Source organism: Lithobates pipiens, unplaced genomic scaffold, assembly GCF_037356315.1.
Source record: "Lithobates pipiens isolate NorthernLeopardFrog02 unplaced genomic scaffold, aLitPip1_a1.2 Scaffold_35, whole genome shotgun sequence".
In the NCBI taxonomy this organism is placed as follows: domain Eukaryota; kingdom Metazoa; phylum Chordata; class Amphibia; order Anura; family Ranidae; genus Lithobates; species Lithobates pipiens.
Window position 1 is genome coordinate 5,379,534 of NW_027507811.1, and position 23,299 is coordinate 5,402,832.

Here is a 23,299-nt window from a genome sequence, read left to right on the forward strand (position 1 = left end):
AGAAATGTGTGATAATGGTTCAATGCAGCCTCACTGTGCCCATCAAATCAGCCTCACTGTGCACATCAAGGCAGCCTCACCTGTGCCCATCAATGCAGCCTTACCATGCCCATCAATTCAGCCTCACCGTGACCATCATTGCAGACTCACCATGACCAACAATGCAGCCTTACCGTGCGCATCAATGCAGCCTCACCTGTGCCCATCAATGCAGCCTCACCGTGCCCATCAATTCAGCCTCACCGTGCCCATCAATTCAGCCTCACCGTGACCATCATTGCAGCCTCACCGTGACCATCATTGCAGCCTCACCATGCCCATCAATGCAGCCCTACCTGTGCCCATCAGCGCAGCCTCACATGTGCCCATCAGCGCAGCCTCACATGTGCCCATCAGCGCAGCCTCACCTGTGACCATCAGCGCAGCCTCACCTGTGCCCATCAGCGCAGACTCACCAGTGCCCATCAGCGCAGCTTCACCTGTGCCCATCAGTGCAGCCTCACCTGTGCCCATCAGCGCAGCCTCACCTGTGCCCATCAGCGCAGCCTCACCTGTGCCCATCAATGCATCCCCACCGTGCCCATCATTGCAGCCTCCCCCCGAGCCCAAGGTGGGAAGCGCTGCAAGCCAATGGGAATTAGCATAAAACTAAACACATGCTGTCCTTCTCAGTGGCAGAGTGTAGCATGTGTAGTACTGCAGCAAGGGTTAATAGATCATTGGGCTCACGTTACTTACTGCCAGATTGTCAGGCTCTGACTGACTGACACGGTTTTATACCACCTGGCAGCATTGAACACAGTGGGAGCAGCACCCGTAGTCCCTCCCACCGCTAGAGAGTAGTGGTCGGGATTACGGGTGCGGCTCCCAGTGTGCTCAGTGCTGCCTGATGGGGTGGGGGCGGGACTACAGGTGGTGCTCCTGCTGTGTTTAATGCTGCCTGGCGGTGCAGAACCATGTCAGTCAGCCCGAGCCCAACAACCTAGCTGTGAACAGCATGAGCTCGGCGAGCGCCCAATGATCTATTAACCCTTGCTGCAGTACTACCCATGCTACACTCTGCCACTGACGGGGACATCATGTTTAACACAAGAGGAGGAGGGAGGGCGGGGTCAGCCCCCTGCAGCTGCAGTGCAAAGGGAATGTTGTTCCTGCTGAAGAAAAAGTACAGGAACGACGTTCCAATGCGTTCCTGCAGGACTCGAGCCCTGCTTTCTACCAATCCTTCTGACAGTTGTGTCCTCTCTCCTTAATCTCTCGTTCCCTCACCCCTCTTCTCCACCCCACAGCCTGTATATATCACCCTCACTTCTGTCCTCTCCCTATTCCTGCATCACCAACTCCTGATAATTCTAAACTCACATGCTAATAAAACCTCCAGGACTCTGAGGCATGTCCCTTCATATAAATCACAACCCGGCATTACCTCCCCCACCCTTCTGCTTCTCCTAACCTCTGGAGATTAAACCCCAAACCCTGGACCTCCATCATTTAACTGTGCCCAAATCTCCCATCCCCCCCATGCCCTCTGGCAGCAGCTGCAATCCACACAATTCAGTTTCTATCCCTCTTCTTCCTCAAACTCACTTCTGTCCATGACCTCTTTATCACTAACTACTTGCTGTTACTGAAACCTGACTTCATGAATCTGACACTGCTTCTCCTGCTTCCCTCTCCCATGATGGCCTTCTCTGGACTCACTCCCCCAGACCCAGTGGGCAGAAGGGAGGTGGAGTGGGAATCCTTCTAGCCCCACATAGCATCTTTCAGGTACTTCACCCACCTCCCTCTCTGTCACTCTCCTCATTTGAGGCACATTGTATTTGTCTATTTTCTCCAGTTTCTTTAAGAAATGCTGTGCTATCGGCCTGGACCGGTATCATCCTTTTTTGATGACTTCTGTGTCTGGCTACCCTCGTTTGTCTCTTCTGAAATCCCCACAATCATTCTCGATGACTTCAACATCCCTGTTAATACTAATACTCCCGCTACTTCTAAACTTCTCCGTCTAACCTCCTCTTTTGACCTGAAGCAATGGATACACGATGGATACACGATGGATACACGATGGATACACGATGGGTACACGATGGGTACACGATGGGTACACGATGGATACACAATGGGTACACAATGGGTACACAATGGGTACACAATGGGTACACAATGGGTACACAATGGGTACACAATGGATACACAATGGATACACAATGGATACACAATGGGTACACAATGGGTACACAATGGATACACAATGGATACACAATGGATACACAATGGATGTACGCTTCTACTCACTCTGATGGCAACACCCTTCACCTTGTATTCTCCAACTAATACACTCCATGCAACCTCTCCAACAATCCTTTTCCTCTCTCTGATCGCCACCTTATTCATTTCACTCTCTCCTTGTCTTTCACCTCCTCTTCCTCACAGCCATCTAACAGTTACCCGTAGAAACCTTCGCCACCTAACCCACCTCAACCCTTCTCTGCTACTGACCACCTCTATGACAAAATCTCACCCCTGTCCTGCCCCAAACTAGCCACTTCTGTCTACAATAGATCCCTGTCCTCCGCCTTGGATGAGCTCGCCCCCCTCCCCCCCTCACTACAATCTTGGCAAACAGATGACTCCAGAAGCCTGTGGCGTAAGACTAAGGGGTCAATTCACTAAGAGTTAAATAATGGCTAAAATTATGCGGTAAAATACGGCATGTGGTAATAATTGTGCAAGTGTTCAACTCACTAAGAATTTGGAGTTAAATAACGAATGCGGGATTTGTTTGGATTAGCGGTAATTACCGCATTGAGCTGGTTGCTAAAGAGCGAGCCGGAAAGCATCGGCTCTGCTCTCTACTGCAGCCGCGTGCTTCCTGTAGTGCGGGCTCCGTTCTGCACACTGATATTCTCCTGTCGATATTCGCCAGTGTACCCACCACTGTACCAGCCACTATACCAGCCAGTGTACTTACCAATGTAGCAGTGTACCCACCACTGTACCAACCACTGTACCCCTCACTGTTCCAGTGTACCAGTCAGTGTACCCGCCACTGTACCAAAGTACCCAACAGTGTACCAGTCAGTGTACCTGCCACTGTACCAGTCAGTGTACCCACCACTGTACCAGCCACTGTTCCAGCCAGTGTACCCACCACTGTACTAATGTACCAGCCACTGTATCATCCAGTGTATCCACCACTGTACCAGCCAGTGTACCCCCCACTGTATAAGTGCACCAGCCAGCCAGTGTACCAACCACTGTACTAGTTGGTAGCCACCATTGTACCAGCTACTGTACCTTTACCAGCCACTGTACACACCACTGTACCAGCCAGTATATCCACCACTGTACCAGCCAGTGTACCCACCACTGTATCAGTGTACCAGCCACTGTTCCAGCTAGTATACCAGCCAGTGTACCCATTATTGTACCAGTGTATCCACCACTGTAGCAATGTACTTGCCACTGTACCCACCACTGTACCATTATAGCAGCCACTGTACCAGTCAGTGTACCCACCACTGTATTGCTGTATCCGCCACTGTTCAAGCCAGTGTACCATGAACTGTACGCGCCACTATACCAGTCTACCAGCCACAGTTCCCACCACTGTATTAACCAATGTACCCACCAGTGATACCCACGGGTGATGTCCGCTAGCAGTACCAGATCTGGAGGACAGCCAGCAGCAGCCACCACCCATACCCGCCTGGGGGACAGCAGCAGCAGCCAGCAATACCAGCAGGAATCTTGAGGAAGGAGTGAAGATTGATGTCAGTTGAGGTGCAGGTAAACCGCAGTGCATCAGTGTGAAAGCTGCCTTAGGGCCCTTTCACACAATCGGTCCAATTAGGTCTCTTTGTCTGTTTTTCACATGGATCCAATCGGACCCTCCATTCCCCTCTATAGAGCGGCCGATGTACATGTACTTGTGTCCATTTACCCCCGCCTATCTCCAATCCAATCCACTCAGAAAATCTGAAGGGGATCCGTCCCCTTCTGTCTGGGTGGAACAGAGGACCCATACAGAAGATCGGGCTGTGTCCGTGTCTGCTCAGCATATGCAGAGCAGACACGGACCTGTTTTCTGCCCACTTCGCTCATTGTGGCCCTTGACCACTTACCAAGTCGCTAAAGTGGCCCTTGTTCCTCAAAAGGTTGGGCACCCCTGGTTTAAAGGTTGCATTGTCATGTTTTTACTGGTTGTAGGTCTTATCTATGCTAATACCCCCAAGAGAGGAATGTCCTCCTGGGGCATAAAGCACGTGTCTGGGTTTCAATAAACAGTTATTCCTTTGGTTTTATCTGAACATCTTGTCTGCGTATGATGCTTGGGGCAAAGGGCTTGTATTAGCTACTGGTCTGCTAGAGGGCAGGAGGCACCCAGTTGGGGTGCCAGGCCGTCACATTGTCTCTTAAACATGCACTAGTCACCCCCATACTTAAAAAGCCCCTACTGGACCTCACCATTCCTAACAACCTACGCCCAATCTCCTTGCTCCCCTTTTCCTCCAAACTGCTTGAACGTCTCGTCTACAACCGACTGAGCGACCATCTCACTGAGAATAACCCTTTACATCCCCTTCAATCTGGATTTCACTCTCCACAGAAACTCTTCTCCTAAAACTCACAATTCATCTACTAACGGCTAGATCCAATGGGCACTATTCTGTATTCCGACTCCTGGACCTCTCTGCTGCCTTTCACACAGTGGACCACCCCCTCCCCCCCCCAAAAAACTCCACTCCTTTGGTCTCTGTGACTGTACTCTTCATTGGTTCTCATCACACCTATCTCACCGCACCTTCAGCGCCACTTACAATTCTACTTCCTCCTCTCCTCTTCCTTTCTCCGTCGGGGTCCCCCAAGGATCTGTTCTTGGGCCTCTCCTATTCTCCTCTACACCTCCTCCCTGGGTCAGCTGATACCCTCCATGTCTTCCATACCATTTCTACACTGATTACACCCAAATCTATCTCTCTACCCCTCAACTCCATCAGTCTCCTCACCACATCACTAATTTACTGACAGACAGATCAGTCTGGATGTCACACCACTTCCTCCAACTCCATCTATCCAAAGCTGAGCTCATAATATTTACTCCCCCACGTGCCCCTTCCCCCGACTTATCGGTCAAGATCGATGGGGCAACCATCAACCCGTCTCCACATGCCAGGGTGCTAGGTGTTATCCTGGACTCTGAAATCTCCGGCCCCACATCCCATCACTGTCCAAAGCTTGCCACCTCAACATCTCCAAAAGACGCCCCTTCCTAACCAATGACACCACAAAGCTGCTAACCCACTCCCTGGTCACCTCTGGCCTCAACTACTGCAACTCCCTCCTCATTGGATTACCTTAAATTAAGCTCCTCCCCTTCAGTGCATCATAAATGCTGCTGCCAGATTTGTCCACCTTACCAACCATTCAATGTCTACTACCCCCTCTGCCAATCCCTCCACTGGTCTCCATTCAGTGTCCTCCACCCCTCTCTACCAATCCCTCCACTGGCCTCCATTCAGTGTCCTCCACCCCTCTCTGCCAATCCCTCCACTGGCCTCCATTCAGTGTCCTCCACCCCTCTCTGCCAATCCTTCCACTGGTCTCCATTCAGTGTCCTCCACCCCTCTCTACCAATCCCTCCACTGGCCTCCATTCAGTGTCCTCCACCCCTCTCTGCCAATCCCTCCACTGGCCTCCATTCAGTGTCCTCCACCCCTCTCTGCCAATCCTTCCACTGGTCTCCATTCAGTGCCCTCCACCCCTCTCTGCCAATCCTTCCACTGGCCTCCATTCAGTGCCTTCCACCCCCTCTGCCAATCCTTCCACTGGCCTCTATTCAGTGCCTTCCACCCCCTCTGGCAATCCTTCCACTGGCCTCCATTCAGTGCCTTCCACCCCCTCTGCCAATCCTTCCACTGGCCTCCATTCAGTGCCTTCCACCCCCTCTGGCAATCCTTCCACTGGCTTCCATTCAGTGTCCTCCACCTCTCTCTGCCAATCCCTCCACTGACCTCCATTTAGTGTCCTTCACCCCTCTCTACCAATCCCTCCACTGTCCTCCATTCAGTGCCCTCCACCCCTCTCTGCCAATCCCTCCACTGGCCTCCATTCAGTGCCCTCCACCCCTCTCTGCCAATCCCTCCACTGGCCTCCATTCAGTGTCCTCCACCCCTCTCTGCCAATCCCTTAACTGACCTCCATTTAGTGTCCTTCACCCCTCTCTACCAATCCCTCCACTGTCCTCCATTCAGTGCCCTCCACCCCTCTCTGCCAATCCCTCCACTGGCCTCCATTCAGTGCCCTCCACCCCTCTCTGCCAATCCCTCCACTGGCCTCCATTCAGTGCCCTCCACCCCTCTCTGCCAATCCCTCCACTGGCCTCCATTCAGTGTCCTCCACCCCTCTCTGCCAATCTCTCAACTGGCTTCCATTCAGTGCCCTCCACCCCTCTCTGCCAATCCCTCCACTGGCCTCCATTCAGTGTCCTCCACCCCTCTCTACGAATCCCTCCACTGGTCTCCATTCAGTGTCCTCCACCCCTCTCTGCCAATCCCTCCACTGGCCTCCATTCAGTGTCCTCCACCCCTCTCTGCCAATCCCTCCACTGGCCTCCATTCAGTGTCCTCCACCCCTCTCTACCAATCCCTCCACTGGTCTCCATTCAGTGTCCTCCACCCCTCTCTACCAATCCCTCCACTGGTCTCCATTCAGTGTCCTCCACCCCTCTCTGCCAATCCCTCCACTGACCTCCATTCAGTGTCCTCCACCCCTCTCTACCAATCCCTCCACTGACCTCCATTCAGTGTCCTCCACCCCTCTCTACCAATCCCTCCACTGACCTCCATTCAGTGTCCTCCACCCCTCTCTACCAATCCCTCCACTGGTCTCCATTCAGTGTCCTCCACCCCTCTCTACCAATCCCTCCACTGGCCTCCATTCAGTGTCCTCCACCCCTCTCTGCCAATCCCTCCACTGGCCTCCATTCAGTGTCCTCCACCCCTCTCCACAAATCCCTCCACTGGCTTCCATTCAGTGTCCTCCACCCCTCTCTACCAATCCCTCCACTGGCTTTCACTCACCCAACAAATAAAATTCTATATAGCAACAACATCACCAAAGTCATCCACAACTCGCCCCCAGCTACATCTCTAACCTCGTCTCACAATACCAACCTAATTGTTCTCTTTGTTCCTCCCAAGACCTTCTGCTCTGTAGCTCCCTCATCACCTCCTCCAATGCTCATCTCCAGGACTTTTCCAGAGCTTCTCCCATCCTATGGAGGTCCCTACTCCAATCCGTCCGATGATCTCCAACTCTGTCCAATTTTATCCGATCCCTGAAAACTTTTTTCTTCAGAGAAGCCTATCCCTCCCCCACCTAACTGGACTTTTATTTTCTCCATCAGCCCATCCCCCATAGTTATTGCCTTTTGAATCACTTGACCCTCCCTCTTAGATTGTAAGCTCTAAGGATCAGGGCCCTCTGATTCCTCCTGTATTATATTGTATTGTATCTGTACTGTCTGCCCTCATGGTGTGTAAACTGTTGGCTCTATATAAATCCTGTATAATAATAATATATGTGTGTATCATCATCTGCTGGAGATAAAAGACATCACAGTGACTATGGAGGAAGAGGACGGACATGACGGGGGATAAAGAATAGAAAATAAGATCTTATTACCTTCTCTGCTGCCGATATCAGCAACGTCACCTCTACCTCTTATCACAAGGAGCGCCCTTCCTGTCCCTGACATCACTTCCTGTCTTCCATAGAGACTTCCTGTGTAGGTATAAGTGGTAGAAGTGAGAAGATCACCACCTTGTGGAGCTCAGAGGAACTGCAGCCCCCGAAAAACATCTCGTAGTGTGAACACGGCCTTGTGCTGTGTGTGTATATACTGTATATCCTTATAGATGTGTAGTGCTCCCCCCGCAGGAGCCACGGATGATATCTGGTTGTTTCTCATACAGTACAGATAAATGAAGCGGGAAAGTTGGGACTTTAAATGAGGTTGTTGACATTGTGGAGGTGGCCTCATTCAAAGTCCTAAAAATCCCCTCTTTTTCTCATACAGTACAGAGGCCACCAGTCACCCAAGCACCAGTCCATTCACTCCGACTCCAATAAACATTCTCGGGGATTGTCTATTCGTAATGAATTCCTTGTAGAACTCGGGGTTTGGGATACTCTAAAACTGCTAGCAACCCTCACAGCTGAGGACCATGAGGTATCGATCTGAACAGTCTTAGACCCTCACAGCTGAGGACCGTGAGGTATCTATCTGAACAGTCTTAGACCCTCACAGCCGGGGACCGTGAGGTATCTATCTGAACAGTCTTAGACCCTCCCAGCTGAGGACCGTGAGGTATCTATCTGAACAGTCTTAGACCCTCACAGCTGAGGACCGTGAGGTATCTATCTGAACAGTCTTAGACCCTCACAGCTGAGGACTGTGAGGTATCTATCTGAACAGTCTTAGACCCTCACAGCCGGGGACCGTGAGGTATCTATCTGAACAGTCTTAGCCCTTGTACACACGGTCAGAGAATCTGTCGGAATGAGTCTTATCGGACTGTGTCATCAGATAATCCGACTGTGTGTGGTCTGCATCGGACTGATTCAGTCCGAATCTCCGTCCGACCCAATTTTCCAACATTTGGAAAGATTTCCCGACCAACTGGGCCGGACGGACCTAATCCGATCATGTGTAGAGCATTTTCATCGGACCAAGTGCCACGCATGCTCACATTCAAATTCCTACATCAAAGCTATTGGCTACTAGCCTGAATATAGTGCCATCGTAACGAAATTACGTCATCACATTCTGAAGGATCGGATTTTTCGCCAACTTTGTCCGACCGTGTGTATGCAACAGTTTCGGACAAGATCCGACGGACTAAATCCGACGGGCAAAATACGACGGATTTGGTTGGCAAAATCTCCGACCGTGTGTACATGGGCTTAGACCCTCACAGCTGAGGACCATGAGGTATCTATCTGAACAGTCTTAGACCCTCACAGCTGAGGACCATGAGGTATATATCTGAACAGTCTTAGACCCTCACAGCTGAGGACCGTGAGGTATCTATCTGAACAGTCTTAGACCCTCAGAGCTGAGGACCATGAGGAATCTATCTGAACAGTCTTATGCCCTTTACACGCGGTCGGACATTCCGACGACAAAATCCTTATGATTTTTTTTCTGACGGATTTTGGCCCAAACGTGTCTTGCATACACACGGTAGCACAAAGTGGTCAGAAAATCCGATCGTTCAGAACGAGGTGGCATAAAAGAAGTACGTCGGGACTAAAAAACGGGCCAGTGGCCAATTGCTTTCATCTCGTAATTTATTCTGAGCATGCGTGGCACTTTGTCCGTCGGAACTGTCTACGCACGATCGGAATTTAAACGTTGTCAGAAAATTTTAGATCCAGCTCTCAAACTTTGTGTGTCGGAAATTCCGACGGAAATACTGAAACCTGGGCCGCTGATAGAAATCATGGGGCCTTGTACAGCCTACTTGACAGGGCCTCCTTCAGCTCCACCCCTGGTCCCTCCTTCAGCTCCACCCCTGGTCCCTCCTTCAGCCCCACCCCTGGCTCCACCCATGGCCCCTCCCCAGACCCTGCCTTGAAACTGTCCCTGCAGCACATTACGGCATTGGCGGCATGGGTTACACTGTCTCTGCACGCAGCACATGCAGTATGGGCCATAACGCATGTGCTACCTGCAGACAGTGTCACCCATGCCACCAATGCCATATTATGCTGCAGACAGTGCCACCCATTACACTAATGCCATAACGCATGTGCTGCCTGCTGACAGTGCCACCCATGCCATATTGTGCTGCAGACAGTGCCACAATTGCCGCCAATGGCATAATGCCATTGTCAGCATGGGTGGCACTGTCTCAGCAGGCAGCACATGCATTATGGCAATAGCGTCATGGGTAGCATGCCTTGAAACTGTCTCTGCAGCACATTACGCCATTGGCGGCATGGGTGGCACCGTCTGCAGGCAGCACGTGCGTTATGGCCCATACTGCATGTGCTGCCTGCAGAGACAGTGCCACCCATGCCACCAATGCTGTAATGTATAGATGCTGCTGCAGTAGTAGTAGATCTTGAATCCCCCCCAAGCAAGCACACACCTGTTAGACGGGTCCCAGGAGTCACTTTCTCCCTGATCCTGCTGCCTGGACCGGAGTGTCCACAAACTATCTGATTCAGATGTCAGCTGCTTTTTTTTTTTTTCTCCCGCCGGCGCCGCCACTCCCCTCACTGCTTCTACTCTCAGGCAGAGTGAGGAACAGAGCAGAGGGGGAGGAATCACTCCGCGGCGCCAGGGAAGACACTACAGAGTACGCGCTGGCCGGGACTTGAGCCAGCATGAGTAGTGGGCACGGAGGAGACATTCTGACATTCTTCCGCGCCCAAAATAGGAGAAATAGTCCCTCTCCCTGATGCCACCTACATTGTAAAAAAAAAAAAATTTAAAAGTGGGGGGGGAAAGGTGGGGGTAGTGTGTGAAGCAGTCGTGATAGGTGGCCGGGGGGGGGTGGAGGGGGGGGGGGACGATGTTAGGCCATGGTGGCTGGAAGACTTTTTTTTTTTTTTTACATTACATTAAATCGTTTTCTGTTAAGGTTGCCCGGGCCTGGTACAACAGGGCCAGTTGTACTGGCCTATCAGCGGCCCTGCCCACACACGATCGGATTTTCTGACAACGCGATCCGATCGCGCATTTTCCGTCGGTAAGTCCGACCGTGTGTACAGGGCATTAGACCCTCACAGCTGAGGACCATGAGTAAGGATGAGCTCAGGCGTGTTCGCATGGACCACGTGCAGAGCCCGCCAGGAAGTCAGCGCAGCTCTGCGTTAATCACAGGCAGTGAGACATTGCCCCGATGTGCGGCTGCAGAGATCGGGCAATGTCTCACTGCCTGTGATTAGCGCAGTGCTGCGCCGACTTCCTGGCGGGCTCAGCACGTGGTCCATGCGAACACGCCTGAGCTCACCCCTAACCATGAGTCTCTTTGTGGCATCCGGTTACCCTGCGCAACGGCACAGTTATTGCCATCCAGTGCAATCTCAGGAACCCCGCACAGTGCAGGAGGGCGCTCTTCTTCTTTCTCACAGATGAGATTCTTGCTGAGGACCAGGGAATGGCCGGTATTTGAAACCCTATGAGATGTGGTCTCAGTCCAAGCAGCCTCTGCCACCCAGTGTCGGGACAAGGTCATTCACCGCCCAGGGAGAAGATGGCAAATTGTTCTCCTCCCTCACAAGGGGGAGGGGCCAATAGCGGCATGCAGAGCACAATGTATATAATGTTAGTGGCATGGTCAAAACAGCACCAATAGTTGTGGTACATTGCAGCAAACCGAAGAGTTTGCATTGGACGCAGTTGCAGTGTGACCCCATTCCATTTAATCTTTGCTGCATCTCTTCCTGCATGTGGGGTTCTGATGGGGGGGGGGTGATCTGAAGAGGAAGGAGGGTGGGAGGAGGTCGGGGGGGTCTGAGGAGGAGCGAGGAAGTCTGGTGGGGGTCTGAAGAGGAGGTCTAGGAGGGAATTGAGGAGGAAAACGGAGGTCTAGGAGGGGAATGAGGAGGAAAACGGAGGTCTAGGGAGGGTCTGAGGAGGAGTGGTGAGGTCTTGGGGTGATCGGAAAAGGAAGAGGGGTGGGAGGAGGACAGGGGGGGGGTCTGAGGAGGAGCGGGGAAGTCTGGTTGGGGTCTGAAGAGGAGGTCTAGGAGGGGATTGAGGAGGAAAACAGAGGTCTAGGAGGGGATTGAGGAGGAAAACGGAGGTCTAGGGAGGGTCTGAGGAGGAGTGGTGAGGTCTTGGGGTGATCGGAAAAGGAAGAGGGGTGGGAGGAGGACAGGGGGGGGTCTGAGGAGGAGCGGGGAAGTCTGTTTGGGGTCTGAAGAGGAGGCCTAGGAGGTGATTGAGGAGGAAAATGGAGGTCTAGGGAGGGTCTGAGGAGGAGTGGTGAGGTCTTGGGGTGATCTGAAGAGGAAGGAGGGTGGGAGGAGGTCGGGGGGGGTCTGAGGAGGAGCGAGGAAGTCTGGTGGGGGTCTGAAGAGGAGGTCTAGGAGGGGATTGAGGAGGAAAACGGAGGTCTAGGGAGGGTCTGAGGAGGAGTGGTGAGGTCTTGGGGTGATCGGAAAAGGAAGAGGGGTGGGAGGAGGTCGGGGGGGTTTGAGGAGGAGCGAGGAAGTCTGGTGGGGGTCTGAAGAGGAGGTCTAGGAGGGGATTGAGGAGGAAAACAGAGGTCTAGGAGGGGATTGAGGAGGAAAACGGAGGTCTAGGGAGGGTCTGAGGAGGAGTGGTGAGGTCTTGGGGTGATCGGAAAAGGAAGAGGGGTGGGAGGAGGACAGGGGGGGGGTCTGAGGAGGAGCGGGGAAGTCTGTTTGGGGTCTGAAGAGGAGGCCTAGGAGGTGATTGAGGAGGAAAATGGAGGTCTAGGGAGGGTCTGAGGAGGAGTGGTGAGGTCTGGGGGACTATCTGAGGAGGAGGGGGGTGGGAGGAGGAGAGAATAAGTCTGGTGTGGTCCGAAAAGGAGGGAGGAGGTCTGGGGGGGGGATTGAGGAAGAGAGAGGAGGTCTGAGGAGGAGGGGGGGATCTGGGGGGAGGGGGTTTGAGGAGAGGTGAGATTTGCCCCACTTGTACTTAAGCAATCTCTGAATTGGGACTTTCTTGAAGGCAACCAAACATAACAATAGATCATAAAAAAAGTATGATTTATTGAAACACCAATAAAAAAATCCCACATGGGGCAATTAAAAACAATTTTGTATACAAAACATGGAAATAGGAAGTGGTGATACCCAAACTCATAAGCTGATTGATTGTACGGCAGCAATAGCCAAATGCACTTTTCTCCGTATTACATGAATGGTTGGTATAATATTGCTGGTTTCATTATCTTATGTCCTGTGATGTGACGAGCATTCGCCCAGCTGTGCCAAATTCTGCCCGTATTTTCATTATCACAGCAATTTCCTATGACCGTCATCTCAATTATGGGGCAATAATGCGGTATTAATACTGCAGTGCCACATTATTGCCACTAGATGGAGCCGATGACCATAGGAAATCACTGAAATAAAATATGACCAATACCGGTCACGGCTGGGGGGATGCGCGTCACATTTGATCTGGAATTTTATTTTCTAGGCGACTCCTCTCCTCATATTGATTAGCGGTTCCAAATAAATAACTACTGCAGTGGGGAACAGACACAAAAGATACGCTCCGCATCTTCCCAAATAACTCTTCTGTTTTATTATGACACAATTGAAGGTTTTTATACACATGATTACGTAGCTGTCACATTAATATTACAATTGTACTTTTATGGTAACAAGGGGCGTAACATAGGCAGGCTAATTCTAATACAAGGGGCGTAACATAGGCAGGCTAATTCTAATACAAGGGGCGTAACATAGGCAGGATAATTCTAATACAAGGGGCGTAACATAGGCAGGCTAATTCTAATACAAGGGGCGTAACATAGGCGGGCTAATTCTAATACAAGGGGCGTAACATAGGCAGGCTAATTCTAATACAAGGGGCGTAACATAGGCAGGCTAATTCTAATACAAGGGGCGTAACATAGGCAGGCTAATTCTAATACAAGGGGCGTAACATAGGCGGGCTAATTCTAATACAAGGGGCGTAACATAGGCGGGCTAATTCTAATACAAGGGGCGTAACATAGGCAGGCTAATTCTAATACAAGGGGCGTAACATAGGCAGGCTAATTCTAATACAAGGGGCGTAACATAGGCAGGCTAATTCTAATCAGGACTGGAAAGAATGCAAAACATGTAATGAAAACATTATTAGTGCCGTGTGCAATACATACAAAATACAATACAATTCTATACACAACTCACACATTTCCTTTACACATTCATTCTACAAAGGTTTTATAGAAACAGACCTGTAAGTGTTTGTGAAACCTTCCCCCACAAAATGTACTCAGCCAATGAGAGGTAATGACTCCATTTTTATTTTAAAAGGTCTAAAGGACCACCTTTTAAGCAGTGGGGTTAACGCGTTTCGTCCCGAAGGACGACTTGAGAAAACAGACCTCTTGGAAGAGTTTACACCACAAAATCTACTCAGCCAATGAGAGGTAAGGACTCCATTTTTATTTTTCTCCTGCTATCAATGGCCGACACGGTACAACACTTCATCCATGTCTTTGGTGATCTCTGATCTCCTTATCAACTGTTTCTTCCATGATGAAGATCAGCCATGGAGTATATCTGAGGTGTATATCAGGGGGTGCTTCTTCCCCCACATGTCCAGCAACATTCATATACAAGACATTTCCCGCACTCACTAATACACCTCGAGGGTTGTGTGGGACCCCCTGATGTACAGAAAGACAGGACTTCAGCGAGGAACATTTCCCTCACTCAGGACAGGAAGGTGGCTTCTCCCTCGAGTGAGATCTCTGATGTGTGGAAAGATGGGACTTGATTGAAAAACATTTCCCACACTCAGGACAGGAATACGGCTTCTCCCCCGTGTGCAATTTCTGATGATAGGCCAGAGTAGACATCTGTGAAAAACATTTCCCGCACTCAGGACAAGAATATGGTTTTTCCCCCGTGTGCAATCTCTGATGATAGGAAAGATTGGACTTCGCTGAAAAACATTTTGTGCACTCAGGACAGGAATAGGGCTTCTCCCCTGTGTGCAATCTCTGATGTGTGGTAAGACTGCACTTATGTGAAAAACATTTCCCGCACTCAGGACAGGAATACGACTTCTCCCCAGTGTGAGATCTCTGATGTGTGGTAAGACTGGACTTCTGTAAAAAACATTTCCCGCACTCAGGACAGGAATATGGCTTTTTCCCCATGTGCAATTTCTGATGATAGGAAAGACTGGACATCGCTGAAAAACATTTCCCGCACTCAGGACAGGAATACGGCTTCTCCCCCGTGTGCAATTTCTGATGCTGGGAAAGATGGGACTTCGTTGAAAAACATTTTGTGCACTCAGGACAGGAATACGGCTTCTCCCCTGTGTGCGATCTCTGATGTGTGGTAAGACTGGACTTATGTGAAAAACATTTCCCGCACTCAGGACAGGAATACGACTTTTCCCCCATGTGCAATCTCTGATGATAGGAAAGACTGGACACCGCTGAAAAACATTTCCCGCACTCAGGACAGGAATAGGGCTTCTCCCCTGTGTGCAATCTCTGATGTGTGGTAAGACTGGACTTCTGTGAAAAACATTTCCCGCACTTAGGGCAGGAATACGGCTTCTCCCCCGTGTGCGATCTCTGATGATCGGAAAGACTGGACATCGCTGAAAAACATTTCCCACACTCAGGACAGGAATACGGCTTCTCCCCAGTGTGAGACCTCTGATGTGTGGTAAGACTGGACTTCTGTAAAAAACATTTCCCACACTCAGGACAGGAATGTGGCTTTTTCCCCGTGTGCAATCTCTGATGCTGGGAAAGATGGGACTTCTGTGAAAAACATTTCCCGCACTCAGTACAGCAATATGGCTTTTCCCCTGTGTGAGATCTCTGATGCTGGGAAAGATAGGACTTCGTTGAAAAACATTTTGTGCACTCAGGACAGGAATAGGGCTTCTCCCCCGTGTGCGATCTCTGATGTCTGGTAAGACTGGACTTCAGTGAAAAACATTTCCCGCACTCAGTACAGGGAAACTTCTTATCAGTTGGATTATCCGTCACAGTCTGAGGTTCCTCGGGATAAGAGGAATACGATGGTCCGGCACCGTCCCGCACAGTCTGAGGTTCCTCGGGATAAGAGGAATACGATGGTCCGGCGCCGTCCCGCACAGTCTGAGGTTCCTCGGGATAAGAGGAATACGATGGTCCGGCACCGTCCCGCACAGTCTGAGGTTCCTCAGGATAAGAGGAATACGATGGTCCGGCACCGTCCCGCACAGTCTGAGGTTCCTCAGGATAAGAGGAATACGATGGTCCATCTACACTGTGTGGTGCCGGATGGACATTTGAGGTAGTCGGGTTTTCTCCTGGACTATACTGTGTGATGTCCTCATCTTCTACTTTACAGTCTGGAGACAAAGTGAGACAATCCTCTGAGGTTTTCCTCATCTCCCGTCCATCTACTAAAATAGAAATACAAAGATTATTACTAGACATGAGCTGATTGGTTCCCCTAAACCAGGACTCCGCCCACATCAGGCAGCTTTGTCTCTGAGGATCTTACAATTCCCCCCTCAAGGTAACTAGTAAATGGGTCCTCTGATCTCCTACCAGATCATTTCTTTATTCATGGACCTTAGTCAGAGAGTGAGGAAACAACGAGAACTGTCTTCTATAGGAGTGACAGTGATGAGGGGATTATAGGACGAGTGTCCCCTCCCCCTCTATCACTCATTGCCATCTTCCCAACACAAGAAGTCCTGCACTTCCTTATTTAGTCCATGATTTAGTCATGAATAACAGCGGGGCTGAGCCCCACCAGAGGTCAGAGAGTGAGGATGGGGGGAGAACAACCAAGATGAAGACTGGACTGATCCTGAAGACCCCCATCATTGGGTTATTGACTCCTCCCCCATTATCACTTTCTGTTTAATGTTCCAAAGTTGTCACCCCGCTCGGATCGGCACATGCCGCGATCTGCAGAGCGCTCCGCGGTCTCGGCCTTAGGAAAGGCCGCGGCTTCGGCCTAGCTCCGAAGCGGCGGCCATCTTTCTACACCCAGGCCGCTTACACTGTGATCGCTCCAACGGAGCAATCACTTGTAAACAAACTGGCGTCATTGTACAGTGGAGGGGAGAGATCGGATGGGAGCAGCCATCCCTCCATACCCTGCAGTACCCAGCAATACCCTGCCAATACTCAGCAATACCCTGCCAATACCCTGCCAATACCCAGCCAATACCCTGCCAATACCCTGCTAATACTCAGCCATACCCTGCTAATACCCAGCCAATACTCAGCAATACCCTGCCAATATCCTTCAATACTCTGCCATACTCTGCGATACTCTGCCATGCTCTGCGATACTCTGCCATGCTCTGCGATACTCTGCCATGCTCTGCGATACCCTGCCATGCTCTGCGATACCCAGCCATGCTCTGCGATACCCAGCCATGCTCTGTGATACCCAGCCGTACCCAGCCATACTCTGCCATGCTCTGCGATACCCTGCCATGCTCTGCGATACCCAGCCATACCCTGCCATACTCTGCCATGCTCTGCGATATCCAGCCATACTCTTCCATGCTCTGCGATACCCAGCCATACTCTGCCATGCTCTGCGATACCCAGCCATACTCTGCCATGCTCTGCGATACTCTGCGATACCTAGCCATGCTCTGCAATACTCTGCCATGCTTTGCAATACCCAGCCATGCTCTGCAATACCCAGCCATGCTCTGCCATGCTCTGCGATACTCTGCCATGCTCTGCGATACCCAGCCATACCCAGCCATACTCTGCCATGCTCTGCCATGCCCTGCGATACCCAGCCATGCTCTGCGATACCCTGCCATGCTCAGCGATACCCAGCCATACTCTGCCATGCTCTGCGATACCCTGCCATGCTCTGCGATACCCAGCCATACCCTGCCATGCTCTGCGATACCCTGCCATGCTCTGCGATACCCAGCCATACCCTGCCATGCTCTGCGATACCCAGCCGTACCCAGCCATACTCTGCCATGCTCTGCGATACCCAGCCATGCTCTGCGATACCCTGCCATGCTCAGCGATACCCAGCCATACTCTGCCATACTCTGCGATACCCAGCCATACTCTGCCATAGTCTGCCATGCTCTGCCATGCTCTGCGATACTCAGCCATGCTCTGCGTTACCCAGCCATGCTCAGCGATACCCAGCCATACTCTGCGATACCCAGCCATGCTCTGCGATACCCAGCCATGCTCTGCGATACCCAGCCATGCTCTGCAATACCCTGCCATGCTCTGCCATGCTCAGCCATGCTCTGCAATACCCAGCCATGCTCTGCCAATATTACAGTGGGGGAGATGATGTGGATATTACAGTGGGGACTATATGGTGGTGGAATTTTCACAGGTTTTTGCAAATTAAATTATTATTTGCTGATCCGAAAAATGATCCGATCCGTGGCTCTGATCCGAGGAACGATCCGATCCCTGACTCTGATCCGAGGAACGATCCGATCCGCGACTCTGATCCGAGGAACGATCCGATCCGTGACTCTGATCCGAGGAACGATCCGATCCGCGACTCTGATCCGAGGAACGATCCGATCCGTGACTCTGATCCGAGGAACGATCCGATCCGTGACTCTGATCCGAGGAACGATCCGATCCGTGACTCTGATCCGAGGAACGATCCGATCCGTGACTCTGATCCGAGGAACGATCCAATCCCTAACTCTGATCCGAGGAACGATCCGATCCCTGACTCTGATCCGAGGAACGATCCGATCCCTGACTCTGATCCGAGGAACGATCCGATCCCTGACTCTGATCCGAGGAACGATCCGATCCCTGACTCTGATCCGAGGAACGATCCGATCCCTGACTCTGATCCGAGGAACGATCCGATCCCTGACTCTGATCCGAGGAACGATCCGATCCCTGACTCTGATCCGAGGAACGATCCGATCCCTGACTCTGATCCGAGGAACGATCCGATCCCTGACTCTGATCCGAGGAACGATCCGATCCCTGACTCTGATCCGAGGAACGATCCGATCCCTGACTCTGATCCGAGGAACGATCCGATCCCTGACTCTGATCCGAGGAACGATCCGACACGTGGCTCTGATCCGAGGAACGATCCGATCCGTGACTCTGATCCGAGGAACGATCCGATCCGTGACTCTGATCCGAGGAACGATCCGATCCGTGACTCTGATCCGAGGAACGATCCGATCCGCGACTCTGATCCGAGGAACGATCCGATCCGTGACTCTGATCCGAGGAACGATCCGATCCGTGGCTCTGATCCGAGGAACGATCCGATCCCTGACTCTGATCCGAGGAACGATCCGATCCCTGACTCTGATCCGAGGAACGATCCGATCCCTGACTCTGATCCGAGGAACGATCCGATCCCTGACTCTGATCCGAGGAACGATCCGATCCCTGACTCTGATCCGAGGAACGATCCGACACGTGGCTCTGATCCGAGGAACGATCCGATCCGTGACTCTGATCCGAGGAACGATCCGATCCGTGACTCTGATCCGAGGAACGATCCGATTCCCATCACAGATCCCCCTTAATACAGACCCCACTCCATCACAGGACCCCTCTTGCATCACAGGACCCCACTCCATCACAGGACCCCACTCCATCACAGGACCCCTTCTCCATCACAGGACCCCTTCTCCATCACAGGACCCCTCTCCATCACAGACCCCCTCTCCATCACAGACCCCTCTCCATCACAGGACCCCTCTCCATCACAGGACCCCTCTCCATCACAGGACCCCTTCTCCATCACAGGACCCCTCTCCATCACAGGACCCCTCTCCATCACAGGACCCCTCTCCATCACAGGACCCCTCTCCATCACAGGACCCCTCTCCATCACAGGACCCCTCTCCATCACAGGACCCCTCTCCATCCCAGATTCCCCGATACAACTCCCTCCATTACAGAGTCAGACTGTCCCTTTCATCATCGCAGCATTCCCCCTATCGCCCCCTCCCCACACTGCCCTACCTTATTCACACAAGCCGGGAAGCACGCATGGCAGGTCCGGACAAAGGGCGGGACTTTTCAAGTTAAAGGGAGGTGATTGGTTGCTGGGACTGCCCCACTGCCTAGCAATCAATCACCCACTTGGTAACGTGATAAGTCCCACCCTTTGTCCGGACCTGCAGCGCTTCCAGGCTTGGGTGAATAAGGTAGGGCAGTGTGGGGAGGGGGGGAAGGGTGGAGTGATGCCATGATGAAAGGGAGAGACTTGCCACGCCTCCCATGTAAACCCCACTCCATGTAAATCAAGGATTTTAGCGGCAGCGGCAGGCTGGCAATCCGGCATAGGGGAGAAAACATGCAGGCAACTATTTGTGAGGCTGCGGGCCGGATATGGCTGCTACTGGGTCCGGATTCGGCCCGCGGTCCGCCATTTAGTGATGCCTGCTCTAGGGTCTTTGCTAAAAAAAAAACATATATAATGTTTGGGGGGGGGGGGGGGTTCTATGTCATTTTCTAGCAAAAAAATTGGGGCTGAAACAACTAATCGACTAATTGACAACTAATCGATTATGAAATTAATCGATTACTATTTTCATAATCGATTAATCGGCCAGTAACAAAATGGGGTTAAAGTTAATGAGTCTGATGATATTTACCAGATTGACCATTTAATAGTATATCTCTCCTCTAACAGTATATACAGTATATATCCTCTAATAGTATATACACTATATCTCTCCTCTAATAGTATATACAGTATATCTCTTCTAATAGTTATACAGTATATCTCCTCTAATAGTATATGCAGTATATATCCCCTCTAATAGTATATACAGTATATATCTTCTAATAGTTATACAGTATATCTCCTCTAATAGTATATGCAGTATATATCCCCTCTAATAGTATATACAGTATATATCTTCTAATAGTATATAAAGTATATCTCCTCTTTAATAGTATATAGCCTCTAATAGTATATACAGTATATATCTTCTAATAGTATATACAGTATATATCTTCTAATAGTTATACAGTATATCTCTTCTAATAGTTATACAGTATATCTCCTCTAATAGTATATGCAGTATATATCCCCTCTAATAGTATATACAGTATATATCTTCCAATAGTATATACAGTATATGTCTCCTATAATGGTATATACAGTATATCTCTCCTCTAATATTATATACAGTATTTATCCTCTAATAGTATATACAGTATATCTCCTCTAACAGTATATACAGTATATATTCCCTCTAATAGTATATACAGTAGTGTATATCTTCAATAGTTTATACAGTATATCTCCTCTAACAGTATATACAGTATATATCTCCTCTAATATACAGTATATATCTCTTCTGTCTGTTATTCTCAGAATGGATTCTATATTTTGCTCCCTAACCATATAGTTGATTATTTATAGTTACCATTGCCTATAGAGATATTTAAGAATAAATTGCCTTTTTTTTTTTTTTAAACGTTACATATTAACTAAATTATACAGCACACTTTTTTCTAAGTTTATTAACCGATTAATCGAAACAATAATCGGCCAACTAATCGATTCTGAAAATAATCGTTAGTTGCAGCCCTAAAAAGAAATGATGAGTTTTACATGTAGGGGAGAAATGTCAGGATTGGGCCGGGTGCCAAGGGGTTGTACAGGCCCAGTACCCCCGTCTCGTATTACAGCTATGCAGAAAAGGTGGGATTCTCATCCGGGGGGTGATATTAGTACCGGAGTGCCACGTATATATATGTGTGATTACAGCCCAGGATTCCCAAATACCTCCATCTATTTCCACTTCATGCAAGTTTAGAAGTATCATCGATACCAACACTGTGGCCATCAGTCACCGACAGACGTTTAGTCGGTGTGTGTGGGGGGATTATTTACACCGTCTCCCTAGGATCTCCGATTAATATAGCCAGTTTATCTCTCCTCCTTCCCCTCCCCCCCCTCTTCCTGTACTTCATAGGCTTGAGCATTCCAGGGACCCCCTATGAGGATGCCCCCCCCCCCCGCCTATTAATGCCATAGAATTTGTATGTCGATTTGACGTGGCGGGGACAACCGCATATAGAGCCTTGGCGTCCGGACGCTCTGTATAGTGTTTGATGTTATTTTCGTCTTTAGCGTTGCCACATCCAGAGACCACGTGACGCTGGTACCTCCGAATGCTATTCAGGGCCGCCTTTAATATTGATTGGGCCCTGGGCAAAACATTTCTTGGGCGCCCCCCCCCCCCCCCCCCATGCAGTTTTGCTCTCCGTTTGCTCTGAGACATACAATAAATAGCAGCTAGGCTCAAAATCTGTTTACTGAATCAGATCAGGCAGCTATTGTGATTGGTTGCCAGAGGTTACAGTGTACCATTACCGCTCACTGACTGGTTGCCAGAGGTTACAGTGTACCATTATCGCTCACTGACTGGTTGCCAGAGGTTACAGTGTACCATTATCGCTCACTGACTGGTTGCCAGAGGTTACAGTGTACCATTACCGCTCACTGACTGGTTGCCAGAGGTTACAGTGTACCATTATCGCTCACTGACTGGTTGCCAGAGGTTACAGTGTACCATTACCGCTCACTGACTGGTTGCCAGAGGTTACAGTGTACCATTACCGCTCACTGACTGGTTGCCAGAGGTTACAGTGTACCATTACTGCTCACTGACTGGTTGCCAGAGGTTACAGTGTACCAGTACCGCTCACTGACTGGTTGCCAGAGGTTACAGTGTACCATTACTGCTCACTGACTGGTTGCCAGAGGTTACAGTGTACCATTACCGCTCACTGACTGGTTGCCAGAGGTTACAGTGTACCATTACCGCTCACTGACTGGTTGCTACAGGTTACAGCACACATTACGGCTCACTGATTAGTTGCTAGAGGTTACAGCACATGATTTCTGCTTGCTGATTGGTTGCTAGAGATTACTGGGGATATGACCTCAGGGGGGGCATGATATACATATCCATGCCGCCGGCCACCCCTATTTACATATAAATGCTGGTAATTTACAAGTAAACACATGGTCTGCAGGTGAGTCACCTGTACACAACAATAGGGCAGAGCTGGGCAGAATTAGTAGCAGCACTTCACACTGAGGTATTGGGACACAGCACAGGACTAAAACCTCAAGGGATGAGGGAATTTAAACCAGGATAGTTGGCAAGTATGAGGCAGCTGCTTTTGGCCCCACAACAATGACAGGGCCCAGGGCAGCTGCCCCTTTTGCCGTGCCTTAAAAACGGCCCTGATGCTATTTAGTTGCAGGTGTCGGTATTTTTATCTCCCAGTGTGTATTTTTCCTTATTATAATACATTTTTCTACAATTTAACCTCCACATTGCACGTTGTGACGCTCGTTTGGTCTTCTGGTTCCTGCCAGTCTTGACAGGAACACACCAGTTTTTTGATTGATATCACCCAGTCCCTGCCCCTACTCTGGACCAATCAGTGAGCAGTATGGGTGGAGGAATGGATTTAGTGTTAATGACCCACCTGTGCTGATCTCTGTAGGAGTGTCCTCCTCTATAAATGTCCCCGTTATTCCATCCTCCTCCATAGACTGCTGATCATCCCTCACATACCTCTCTTCTTCT

At 50.3% G+C, this 23,299-nt stretch overlaps 2 protein-coding genes across 5 annotated transcripts in view; one reads left to right on the plus strand and one right to left on the minus strand.

The window, feature by feature from the left end:
- Positions 1-23,299, plus strand: part of LOC143955908 (uncharacterized) — an 865,587-nt gene that overhangs the window by 547,189 nt on the left and 295,099 nt on the right. The window lies entirely within an intron of this gene.
- Positions 13,278-23,299, minus strand: part of LOC143956093 (uncharacterized) — a 52,152-nt gene continuing 42,130 nt past the window's right edge. Inside the window, exon 4 of one of the 4 annotated variants that reach the window (XM_077466225.1) lies at positions 13,278-15,661. In XM_077466225.1, the coding sequence (XP_077322351.1) occupies positions 14,439-15,661 (1,223 nt within the window). In that variant the 3' untranslated portion in view covers positions 13,278-14,438. Of the gene's footprint in view, positions 15,718-23,299 lie in introns of all 4 variants that reach the window. The other 3 variants (XM_077466223.1, XM_077466226.1, XM_077466224.1) reach the window with 3 other exon arrangements.